Source organism: Pan troglodytes, chromosome 1 (assembly GCF_028858775.2).
Source record: "Pan troglodytes isolate AG18354 chromosome 1, NHGRI_mPanTro3-v2.0_pri, whole genome shotgun sequence".
Lineage (NCBI taxonomy): Eukaryota > Metazoa > Chordata > Mammalia > Primates > Hominidae > Pan > Pan troglodytes.
Window position 1 is genome coordinate 109,462,126 of NC_072398.2, and position 13,009 is coordinate 109,475,134.

At 38.1% G+C, this 13,009-nt stretch overlaps 1 protein-coding gene across 50 annotated transcripts in view; it reads left to right on the top strand.

Moving 5' to 3' along the window:
- The window catches only part of LOC107966245 (myomegalin), a 229,804-nt gene that overhangs the window by 153,619 nt on the left and 63,176 nt on the right, over positions 1 to 13,009 (top strand). For all 50 annotated transcript variants that reach the window (XR_002938775.3, XM_054669270.2, XM_054669246.2 and 47 more), the window contains 9 exons: positions 2,034 to 2,165; positions 3,217 to 3,336; positions 3,576 to 3,668; positions 3,808 to 4,020; positions 6,841 to 6,999; positions 7,900 to 8,013; positions 8,196 to 8,333; positions 9,085 to 9,264; positions 10,196 to 10,390. Coding sequence is in view for 49 of the 50 variants with exons in the window: in XM_054669270.2 (XP_054525245.1) it covers positions 2,034 to 2,165; positions 3,217 to 3,336; positions 3,576 to 3,668; positions 3,808 to 4,020; positions 6,841 to 6,999; positions 7,900 to 8,013; positions 8,196 to 8,333; positions 9,085 to 9,264; positions 10,196 to 10,390 (1,344 nt within the window). In the remaining variant the exon portion in view is untranslated. The remainder of the gene's footprint in view (positions 1 to 2,033; positions 2,166 to 3,216; positions 3,337 to 3,575; positions 3,669 to 3,807; positions 4,021 to 6,840; positions 7,000 to 7,899; positions 8,014 to 8,195; positions 8,334 to 9,084; positions 9,265 to 10,195; positions 10,391 to 13,009) is intronic.

Below are 13,009 nucleotides of genomic sequence, written 5' to 3' on the forward strand. Positions count from 1 at the left end.
CAAATTGAGATGTGCTGTGAGTATAAAATATACCTTGAATTTCAGACTTACGAAAAATCATGTAATATTATCTCAGATAATAATGTTATCTCATTAATAATTTTTATATTATTTACATGTTTATGATAACATTTTGGATATATTGGGTTAAATAAAATATTTTGTTAAAATTAAGTTTACCTATTTATTTTGTACTTTGTTCATTGAAGCTACTAGAAAATTAAAAATTACATACATGGCTCACATTATATTTCTATTGGAGAGTGCTATTCTAGCCACAGAGGCCTTTCTCTTTTCCAGGCTCATATTCCATTAGCTGTTCTTTCTGCCTGGATTGTTCTGCTGATCTTTGCAGGACTGATTCTTTTTCCTTCAGATATCTATTTAAATGCTGCCTCATAAAGACCTTTCTCTGATCAAACAATTTAGGGTAATTTAACCACCCACTCTGTATTATGCTTTCCTGTTTTGCCGCACAGGGCTTGTCCATAATATTTTTTGCATTTCTTTGTTTGTTTATCATGTACTCCCCACTCCAACCCCTGCAAAATATAAGTTTCAAGAGCACAGGGACTTTGTCTTGCATGATACTCTATCTTCAAGACAGTGCCTAGCACATAGTTAGTGTGCAACAGATATATGTTATGTCAGCATTGTATTCCTCACAGTGCCTCACATGGTGCTTTGCTTATTATAGCATTTAGTAGGTGTTAGAAAAGTTGATAAATAGCACTGGAGGAATAGAAAAGATTTTTCTTCTGCAATTTTTATGCTTCCAGTCAGTTGCTGGCAGGAAGGGATTTAAGGTAAGCTGTAACTCCACTGCCTTGAAGGTGGTAATCAAGTCTGAAAGTGTGAGGGAAACAAAAAATGAATAGCAGTTGCCTTTTCTCTCTTAATGAGTTTATATTCCTAATTGGAATGGAAGCAGGTATGGAGGCGGGAAGATCAAATTTAATTGCCGCAGTAAATTTGTAGTTTTATTTTAACATCCTTAGCTTGTAATGATTACTAAGAATAGTTCAATAAGTTTATCTTATTGTCCCATATATAAATCATTGTTCCATATATAAATTGTCCCATATATAAAATCATACTTTTTTCTCCTGAATCTTTTAAGTGAATTGATATTCCTATAAAACATATCTCTTTCCCATTTCACTATGGATTATTTATCTGTGCTTATGCTATAAATCTGCCTTTAGGCACATCTATTTTAAATTTATTTTAATTTTTCTCTTTTTATTTTGAAATAATTTCAAATGTACAGAGATGTTATAAGAGAAATACCAAGAACTCCCATATACCCTTTACCCAGATTTACCAGTTGCAAATATTTTGTCACATTTGCTTTATAAACTCTCCCACTGTCTGTATTTGCACAGTATTTTTTAAAAATTCTTGAACCATTTGAGAATTAGTTGTAGATAGTATACTCCTTTACCCTAAATACTTAAGCATTATTTCTTAAGGACAAGGACATCTCTTATATAATTATAATACAATTATCAAATTTAGAAAATTAGACATTGATAAAATACTGTTACCTAATATATAGTCCATATCAAAATCTGCCAATTTTTTCCAATAATGTGAAACAAGCATGTTGTAAGAAAGGTAGCCGGAATGTAACTTCTCTCAGGAAGTGTAAGTTTGATGAGTATGCCTTTTCAACTCCTTGATTAAAAATAGAATAAAGCAAATATTTGGTCATTGTAAGCATTTCCTTTATTAAATCCTCCCCTTCTCATTGAACTCTGAATTACTTGCTTTCGCTGAATAAACATGTAGTGTTTGTGTGAATTGGTAGAGAAAAGTGGAGAGGGAAGCTGGGGAGCATAGTACAAATGGAGGTGAATCAGTGTTCTTAATAAGAAACAGACCTGTCTTTAGGAATTCATACTGATAATTTATGCAACAAATCTGATTCTCTAAATCTCTGGCAAAAGATGCAACAGACATTTTTGAAGACAAAAAAAAAATTTTGTTGGCCATGTTTAACTCACCTTACTCGTTTTGCTGTTTCTTCCTAGCCCATGACTGAAGAGTTGCTGAAACAACAAAAGCTGAATTCACATGAGACCACTATAACTCAGCAGTCTGTATCTGATTCCCACTTGGCAGAACTCCAGGAAAAAATCCAGCAAACAGAGGCCACCAACAAGGTATGATTAGTACTATGCCCTAGGAGATGACAAGGTTTTCCTGAGGATGTGACTGGCTCTAGCCTGAGTCTGTCAACCTTTGTAGGACTTGGGAGATGAATACTGTGTACTCCTTGTGCTCTAGGGAATATTTCATGTAAAAGTGTAGTTCTTCCCTTTATTCTTATGAAGATTTTAGCTTGTTCTGTACAGATCATAATTTCTGGTGCTTTTCAGGTGTGTAATTAAAACTTGCATGCAGGCCGGCTCAGTGGCTCATGCCTGTAATGCCAGTGCTTTGGGAGGCCAAGGCAGGCGGATCACGAGGTCAGGAGTTCGAGACCAGCCTGGCCAACATGGTGAAACCCTGTCTCTACTAAAAAATAAAAAAAAATTAGCCAGGCGTTGTGGCAGACGCCTGTAATCCCACCTACTCGGGAGGCTGAGGCAAGACAATCGCTTGAACCCAGGAGGTGGATGTTGCAGTGAGCCAGGACCATGCCACTGCACTCAGGCCTGGGCAACAGAGAGAGACTCTGTCTCAAAAAAACACTTGCATGCAATCTTTCACTGTAAAAGGCACTGAGATAGGAGGTCTGTGTTTTTTATTTTAGCTTAACTTGTTACTACTTTCTAGCCCATGAATTTTAATGTCTGGCTTAGAAGAAAATTGCTACAATTTGGGATGCTGAACTTGTGGCCTGGGTGCCCTTATAGTGCCCTCTCCTATGCTAGATAGCAGAAGCCCTTTGGTCCTTGTATAAGGGATCCATATTAGAAACCACTTGCCTACGTGGTCCATGTGGACAAGTTCCTAGTATGGCTGCCATCATAGAGAGATCACAGTGCATGAAAATTGAGACAATTTAGTATTGAAGGAAGTATTTCATTTCTCCTGCTACTTTTTGTTGCTGATTGACTTACCACTTTAATGGTTACTCTATGTAGGAAAAATAACAAGGTAATATACCCTAAGAAATTCTTTAAATCGTAGATTTGAGGAAAGGCTTTATTCATTTGAGGCTAAAAGACATCATTGACCTAAAAAACTGTTTTTCTTTGCTGAATTCAGATACTTCAAGAGAAACTTAATGAAATGAGCTATGAACTAAAGTGTGCTCAGGAGTCGTCTCAAAAGCAAGATGGTACAATTCAGAACCTCAAGGAAACTCTGAAAAGCAGGGAACGTGAGGTAAAATATTTACCAATCAAGGACCTGTGTGGAAACAATTGGTCCCTTCAAAGTAGACAAGTATTTTATATTTTGTCAAAATGGATATTGTCAGACTAACATATCTTAGCCTGGAGAAGTTGTAGCTTAATCTCAATTGATATTTTGGAATAGTCCTGTTACTAAAATGTGTACAGGTGATATAATGGAATTTATAATTAGTTTACTAACATATTTGATATTCCCTCTCTCATTTTCAGACTGAGGAGTTGTACCAGGTAATTGAAGGTCAAAATGACACAATGGCAAAGCTTCGAGAAATGCTGCACCAAAGCCAGCTTGGACAACTTCACGTATGTGAGGGTCACATAGGACAGGAGAGACTTCAGTTGGGGATGTGCCATTTTGGTTGCAGTCTTGATTTTATTTTCAGTCTTTGTGGGAGCTCAGTGCTTGCCCTCCTTGTGATTGTGATTTCTACTCTCTTTTCAGAGCTCAGAGGGTACTTCTCCAGCTCAGCAACAGGTAGCTCTGCTTGATCTTCAGAGTGCTTTATTCTGCAGCCAACTTGAAATACAGAAGCTCCAGAGGGTGGTACGACAGAAAGAGCGCCAACTGGCTGATGCCAAACAATGTGTGCAATTTGTAGAGGCTGCAGCACACGAGAGTGAACAGCAGAAAGAGGCTTCTTGGAAACATAACCAGGTAAATCATTAACTATTTTATTGCCCTAAATGCTGACTTTGCCCTGATCATAACTTTTTAGCAGGACAGTTTGTGTTGAACCTTTGAGTCAGTTGCATAATCTAAGTATTTCAGTTCAACACTTGCTGCCCTTGTACCATATGCTAGTTACAGTAGTCCCTCTTTATCCACAGTTTCACTTTCCATGGTTTCAGTTATCTGGGGTCAACCACAGACAAAAAACATTAAGATATTTTAAGAGAGACCACATTCACGTAACTTTTCTTTTTTGAGACAAGAGTCTCGCTCTGTCGCCAAGGTTGGAGTGCAGTGGCGCGATCTCCGCTCACTGCAAGCTCCGCCTCCTGTATTCATGCCATTCTCCCACTTCAGCCTCCAGAGTAGCTGGGACTACAGGCGCCCGCCACCATGCCTGGCTAATTTTGTTTTTGTATTTTTGGTAGAGACAGGTTTTCATCGTGTTAGGATGGTCTCGATCTCCTGACCTCGTGATCTGCCCACCTCGGCCTCCCTCACGTAACTTTTGTTACAGCATGTTGTTATAATTCTTCTATTTTATTGTTATTGTTAATCTGTCAGTGTGTGTAATTTGTATGTAAACCTTTATCATAGTTATCTATGCACAGGAAAAAACAGTATACACAGGCTTCAGTGCCATCTGGTTTCAGGCATCCACTGGGCGTCTTAGAATGTATCCCCTGTGGGTAAGGGGCGACTGCCGTATTGAGTTGTGCCCTGGAAATACAAGGATGAATAGCACAGGCTCCTTTCTTTTAAGTTACTTATAGTTCAGTAAGAGAGACAGTCACATAAGCTGAGTTTCAGTGTGGTAAATTCTGAAGGGGATGTATATATGGGGTCCTACAGGAATATCTAGGAAAGGAGTCAAGGAAAAGGAATCAAGGAAAACTTCATGAAGGAGGAGACATCTGAGGTTATTCTTGAAGGATGGGTAAAACCAGGCAGAAAAGTGGGGAAGAACCACTAAGGTCAGAGGAATGACATGCATAATAATCAGCCCTGTTTTTTATTTTTTATTTTTGAATAATAAATATACGATTCTTTTCTTTTCTTTCTTTCTTTCCTCTCTCTTTCTTTCCTTCTTTTTTTTTTTTTTTTTTTTTCTTGAGACAGAGTCTCGCTCTGTCACCCAGGCTGGAGTGCAGTGGCGCGATCTCGGCTCGCTGCAAGCTCCGCCTCTCGGGTTCACGCCATTCTCCTGCCTCAGCCTCCCGAGTAGCTGGGACTACAGGCACTGGCCGGGCTGCATTTTTAGTAGAGACGGGGTTTCATCGTGTTAGCCAGGATGGTCTCGATGTCCTGACCTCGTGATCCGCCCGCCTCAGCCTCCCAAAGTGCTGAGATTACAGGCGTGAGCCACTGCGCCCGGCTTCTTTCTTTCCTTCTTTCTCTCTCTCTCCTTCTTTTCTTTTCTTTCTTTCTTTCATTTTTTTTTTTTTGAGACAGAGTTTTGCTCTTGTTGCCCAGGCTGGAGTGCAACGACACAATCTCGGCTCACTGCAACCTCCACCTCCCGGGTTCAAGCGATTCTCCTGCTTCATCCTCCCGGTAGCTGCGATTACAGGCATGCGCCACCACGCCTGGCTAATTTTGTATTTTTAGTAGAGACAGGGTTTCTCCATGTTGGTCAGGCTGGTCTCAAACTCCCGACCTCTGGTGATCTGCCCACCTTGGCCTTCCAAAGTGGTGAGATTACAGGCGTGAGCCACCACGCTGGGCCAAAATACACAATTCTTAAATGGTTCCTTTGTCTTGTTAGGTCAGAGTGTATGTGTTTGTTTAAGATTTAAAAGATTTTTGTGTGTGTGGTCTCTTCTTAAGCTCTTTAACGCTCAGGTTTAAAAGTGTAATTTTTGAAGGATCTCCCTGGTTTAGTGGTTTGGAGATCAAATATTAGCCCTGAATTTCCTTTTGAAATATTAAAATTTTGGCTGGGCACAGTGGCTCACGCCTGTAATCCCAGCACTTTGGGAGGCCGAGGTGGGTGGATCATGAGGTCAGTAGTTCAAGACCAGCCTGGCCAAGATGGTGAAACCCCGTCTCTACTAAAAATACAAAAATTAGCCCAGCGTGGTGGCAGGAGCCTTTAATCCCAGCTACTTGGGAGGCTGAGGCACAGAAATGCTTGAACCCGGAAGGCGGAGGTTGCAGTGAGCCGAGATTGTACCACTGCACTTCAGCATGGGCAACAGAGTGAGACTCCATCTCAAAAAAAAGAAATATTAAAATTTCAGATGTCTGGGCAGGGTCGGGGAGTGGTGGAGGGATGGAGGTAGAAATAATTCTTAACTTTTTGTTATTTAGCTAAAGGAAACATTTCCCCAAGATTTGTTTAGTTGAGAATATGTATTTTGGTAGCTTTCTAAAGTAACAGATGATTTAAAGATTACTGACTTTATTATTAGAAAAATAAATATGGCAAACTAAGAAAGAAGAGTGATGGTCTCTATGAGATCTTTAGAAAAAAGGATGATAGGAATAGTTTATCCTTGAGCTTATTGTAAATAATCCAGGTTTACCGTAGGACAGATTCTCACTTAATGGTTCTATAGATGTATTCTTTTTAAGCCAAAAAATAAGTATTGAACTATAATATCAAGCTTACTTCCTACCCCATTCACAACTTTTACAATTTTCCATATCCTATTCAATTCATGTATAATACTTCTATAGCAATTTTAATAATGGCACCCTCTACTCCTCTTTCAGTTTATATACCTTGAAAATTTTAAGGCCTCTGTATCTAATAACCATGTGACAATTTTAGATCTCTTTAAAAAGGTAATATGTTTAATTCAGGAATTGCGAAAAGCCTTGCAGCAGCTACAAGAAGAATTGCAGAATAAAAGCCAACAGCTTCGTGCCTGGGAGGCTGAAAAATACAATGAGATTCGAACCCAGGAACAGAACATCCAGCACCTAAACCATAGTCTGAGTCACAAGGAGCAGTTGCTTCAGGTGAGTTTACATGATTTCAATGAAAACTGGGCTCATAGAACTCTGAAATTTGTTTATATAATTTTAAGATATTAATCCACCTGTGCTGAGTCCCTGCTATATGGAAAACATTGAGAGAGGTGGGAATCAGGAGGATTTAAAATAAATAGAAAATATAATTTGTGAATTAAGATGCTTACTAACAAGTATAAGAAACAGTACATATAGCCCTGACTTAAGCAGTCTTTTATGAAGTCTTTTATAAAGACTTAATATTCAGAAAATAGTTATTAAGCACCTCTGTGAATCAAACACTTTTCTGGATGTTGGGAAGACAAAAGATTTGGCTACTGATCTCAGTTTAATAGATGAAGACAAACTGTACAGAAACTTCCACAGAGTAATTTTGATGATAGAATAAAAGTTTGAGGGGAAGATGGAGCATTAAGAAGAGACTGATCTGTTCTGCCACCTACTCTAAGCTTCAGTCACATTGAATCCACTACATTTCACTGAATGTACAATTTTTTCATTGTATGCATAGTGTGCATATTTTTTTTTTCTCTAACATGTCCTCCTCTCCCTTCTTCACTTAGGAAATCCTAGTCCTTTAATTAAGACTCACTGCAAATATTACCTCCTCTGTGAGGTCTTTACTGACACCTGCAGGCAGAGTTAGGCAGTGCATCCTGTGTTCCCCTGGTGGCTAGCGTATGTTGCACAACAGTTAATTCTATGTGTTGTGTCTGTTGTATGTTGCAGAATAGTTTACAGTTTATATGTCTGTTATCTCTGCTAAACTTGTTACTTTTGAGGAGGGTGATCACATCTTGTTTTTTTTTATCCTGAATAACTAGCAAATTACTTGGTAATTTAGTTAATATTGCATAAAAGAATAAAAGAAACTATTTTTGGTCTCAGGAATTTCGGGAGCTCCTACAGTATCGAGATAACTCAGACAAAACCCTTGAAGCAAATGAAATGTTGCTTGAGAAACTTCACCAGCGAATACATGATAAAGCTGTTGCTCTGGAGGTATGTATCATCATTTCGCCCACTATGCTATGGATTATTCTATCTACATAGGTATTATAGAAATTTGTGTTTGCTTAAATTTGCTGCTTTGGGATTTGGTTTTCTATTCTGCCATCTTGTTGAATAAGAGTGATCAGGATAGTAAATCTTACAGAGCTTTAGGAGTCTTCCTTTCCTTGCAGCGGGCTATAGATGAAAAATTCTCTGCTCTAGAAGAGAAAGAAAAAGAACTGCGCCAGCTTCGTCTTGCTGTGAGAGAGCGAGATCATGACTTAGAGAGACTGCGCGGCGTCCTCTCCTCCAATGAAGCTACTATGCAAGTAAGAGCAAAACCTATCTCTGACTTGGTGTTCCTCTCCCACTTGTATCCTGAGCCTGAAGCATGACCCCCTTCCATCATTTTCTGAAAACCAGGGATTTTGCTTTATAAGGGGGAAGAAAACCAAAAAGAGCAGTTACTAGTTCCATCATTGTCAATTAGCAAGTGAGAGATTTTAGCGCTTCTACTTTTCTTTTGTAATATGAACTTTGTGAGGAGAGCCAGTAAATATTGATTTCTGTTTACATAGTTCTGATTTATTTCCAATTCTTGTTCATACATAAGTATACATACACACACAGTCTTCTCTCTCTCTCTCTTACTTTTACTGAAGGATTACCAGGGTGCAACTATTAAATTGTGTCTTCTACATTAATATTATCTACATGTCCATGAATTGCCATAATTAGAACACTTGTTTATCTATATTTACTGTGGACTTTTTTGCATATTTATTTTAGAGCTTATGTATCTATCTGCCACTTTTTCGAGAAATCCTTTATAGTATAGTGCACTTCCTCCAAAATACTTCCTTTTATCATATATTCTATATTTAATCTCTCCACAAACTAGATAAAAGTTTCTAAAAACCAAAAAAAATAGATTAGTATGGCATTGTTAGATCAATGTTCTCATCTTGCAAATAAAAAAAATTGATGGGAGATTATTTAAAAGTGGATCTAATTTCTTGTTTATCCTGAGGAGTATGGGGTAATCATTTTGAATGATTATTGCTCTCTTTATGGCTGTAGAGTATGGAGAGTCTCCTGAGGGCCAAAGGCCTGGAAGTGGAACAGTTATCTACTACCTGTCAAAACCTCCAGTGGCTGAAAGAAGAAATGGAAACCAAATTTAGTCGTTGGCAGAAGGAACAAGAGAGTATCATTCAGCAGTTACAGACGTCTCTTCATGATAGGAACAAAGAAGTGGAGGCAAGACTTCAGTTAACTTTAAGGCAGTTGGTTCAGTGATTATGTAATCTCAGCCTTGGATTAGGACTCTTCAGATCGGGAGGCCTGTGACCCAAGTCTTTAATTTCATTCTGTGCCTGGGCAAGTCATTGACTTTCACTGGGATTTTTTTTTTTCCCCACGTCTAGAAACTTAAGTTGGCAATTAACTTTCTCAAAGAACTTATGTGAGAATTAATGAGACCCAAAAATTGCATCTTTAACATGATAGCTAACCTTTATTAGTTACAGTGTTCATGCTGGGTCAGGTACTGTTTTAAGATCCTAATGGATATTAACTCATTGAATCCTCACAAGTCCATGAGGCACTTTCTATTATTCCTTTTTATAGAGGAGGAAACAGACTTCTGAAGCTAAGTAACTTGTCCAAGCTAACATAGCTAATAAGTAGCAGATCCAGTATCAACCTAGGCAGTATGGCTCCATTCCTCCACCATGTGCCATCGGTTAGTACAGAAATAGAAACCATCGCTATGATAGCAAATATAGTGTTTAGTATTCCTTTCAGCTTATCGTTTTATGCTTCCCCCTGTTAAGTTACACTGGGGAGAAAACAAATAAATGAACTGAGTGTCCATTTATCCTCATCTAACGTTAATTGTTACATGCCCTGAACAAATAGGAAAAAGACTTATTTCAGAAAACAATATGTATGTAAGTGGCCACCAGAGATAGTTTTCTGTATGGTTTGTATTCATTCCTGGGACATGTATTTAGAGACTTCTGTGTAGCAGGCCTGTGCTAGATCGGGTAAAACAAAAATGAGTAAAACGTGATACTTATTCTCAAGAATCTCACACCTCTTTCTTCTATGATAGATTCTTATAAGCCCTTTGATATTTAGCAGAGGCATTTCTTTCCTCCAGAAGCTTACAGTATCCTTTCTGCATTAGGATCTTAGTGCAACATTGCTCTGCAAACTTGGACCAGGGCAGAGTGAGATAGCAGAGGAGCTGTGCCAGCGTCTACAGCGAAAGGAAAGGATGCTGCAGGACCTTCTAAGTGATCGAAACAAACAAGTGCTGGAACATGAAATGGAGATTCAAGGCCTGCTTCAGTCTGTGAGCACCAGGGAGCAGGAAAGCCAAGTAAGGATTAATGCACAGATCAGACAAGTGTCATGTAGTGCATTTATAGTCTGCAAATAGGAAGCATTTGCAGACTATAGATGTGTGTATATTTATATATTTTACAGTCAACTCTGTTAGTTTCTTTCCTTCTATTTATTACCTAAACCACAGTTTTATTTATTTACTTACTTATTTAGAGATGGGGGTTTCGCTGTGTTGCACAGGCTGGTCTCAAACTCCTGGGCTCAAGCAATCATCCTGCCTTGGCTTCCCAAAGTGCTGGGACTATACGTGTGAGCTGCTGCGCCTGGCCTTAGACCACAGTTTTACATTAATCATCAAAGTATGACACATTTCTTGAAAACCTTGCATTTGGAAGGGTGCCTAAACAATACATGTATCCATTAACTTCATTACATACATTTTCTTTTCCTTAATAATCTGATAATTTTGAGAGAAAGGAGTAGGGGTTGTGAGTGTTTCGATTTTGATTCTAAATTGTTAAGACTTGAGTGATATTTTGCATTTCCAGTCAAGGTATGGGGAAACTTACACTCAACATGTTTACTCTTAGTTTTTGTAAAATCTGAGTTAAGAGGGAAAAAAGATCGCATTTTTCAGAGGTCATGGTGAGAATAAACAATCTCATAATAGTACAGGGTATATTAATTTCACAATATTTAAGAAGTAAATTCTTTTTTTTTTTTTTTTTTTTGAGATGGCATCTCCCTCTGTCACCCAGCTGGAGTGCGATGGCGCAATCTTGGCTCACTGCAACCTCTGCCTCCTGGGTTCAAGCAATTCTTCTGCCTCAGCCTCCCAAGTAGCTGGGATTACAGGCATGCACCACCATGCCCGCTAAGTTTTGTATTTTTAGTAGAGATGGGGTTTCACCATGTTGGCCAGGCTGGCTTACGATTCCTGGCCTCAAGTGATCCACCCATCTCAGCCTCCCAAAGTGCTGGGATTACAGGCGTGAGCCACCATGCCCTGCCCCATAGTAAATTGTTAATTTTTCCTCATTTCTATGTGTTTTCTCCTCAAGGCTAAAAACTCTTAGTTGACTTGTGCTGCATTTCAGATACCAGTAGCTCAGAATCCCCGTAGTCAGTTTTTAGAGGAAGATAGACTCTTTTTTGCCTATGTTATTTGACCCCATAATATTTTCTTATGTTTTCTTATGTTGTGAAAGGATTATACTCCACTATTCTAATTGTTAGGCCCACTGAAGTAAATACACATCTTTCTAGAAAGGTCCTGCTGTGTGCTACAGAAATTGTTTCTAAAATAGACCTAACAAAATTATTCTAAATTATTTAAGTCTTTGGCAAGAGGCTAGGATCTTTGAGTTTTCTTTTTAACTTCTTTGTGATTTGGGAGAATTGGTCTTTATTATACCTCAGAAAAAAAATTATGCACTGCTGGTAATAGAATAATGGAGATGATGGAAATTACAGGAGATTTTTCAACTCAAGAAGATTAATGGTTGTATTCTTCTAGATCTGCTTCTCTAAATTTACGTGCAAAAGAAATCACCTGAATAGCTTTTTAAAGATGTAGATTGTGGAGCTCAACTCCAGAGAAAGAAATTAGGAGGTATAGGTGGGACTTAAGAATTTGCATTTCTAACAAGTTTCCAGGTGATAGTGATGCTGCAGGTTCGTGGACTGCATTGGAGGAGCACTGCTAAAAACTCTTAAATACTACGAGAAAAGGAGTGCCAAGGCAGATAGAGCACAGTATATATCTTGTATGTTATTTATTATGTTTTTTCCCCACAGTTTTCACAGATATTTTTATTACGGTACTTTAATAATATTCTGATACGTCTAAAATAGTTATATTCAAATCTCCAAAGAGCCCAAATTTTACTTACTGAAAAGTGGAAGGTTTTTTTCGTATTTCCCCTAGAAATTGTGACAAGAGCTCAGCTTCTGCCCTAAAACAATAGTACTTTTCCTCAGAGACAGTTGGTGTTATGATTCATCATCTTAGACCCTCAGTAATTTTAATATCAATTTATTATTTCCAGATTTTCTGTTTAAATGCAGACTTCCTGTGCATTAATAGTTAAAAATGTTCTAGATCTTTCCCTTATTGTGTCATCATGTGTCTTAGAAAACTGGGATTTGAAATGAAACAAGCTGAGTTGGGTGATTTTGAGGTTGAGATTATCCTAATCATGTGGTCTGATAAACATGTTTATGTGCGTAATTGATTCATTCAGTAAATATGTAGTGTGTGCCTATTATGTGCCAGACACCGTACTGGGTGCTTGAGATTCAGCACCAAATTGCCTTTAGGAAACTTACATTCCATGTAGGGGAAGCAGAGAGAGAGATCTATTAGATAATGGTAAGTGCACTGAAAAAAAATTAAGCACAGTAAGAAGTGTTGGAGATAGAGAAGAGATTGCTGGGTTTTAAAAAAATTTTTTTCCCAGCTTTATTAAAGTATAATTGACAAATATTGTATATACTCAAGGTGTACAGCATAATGTGTTGATATACATATACATTTTGAAGTGATTGCCACAATCAAATTAACACATCCGTCACTACACATTTTATGCGTGTATGGTGAAGACACTTAAGATCTACTCTCTTAGCAAATTTCAAGTAAATAATACAGTATTAT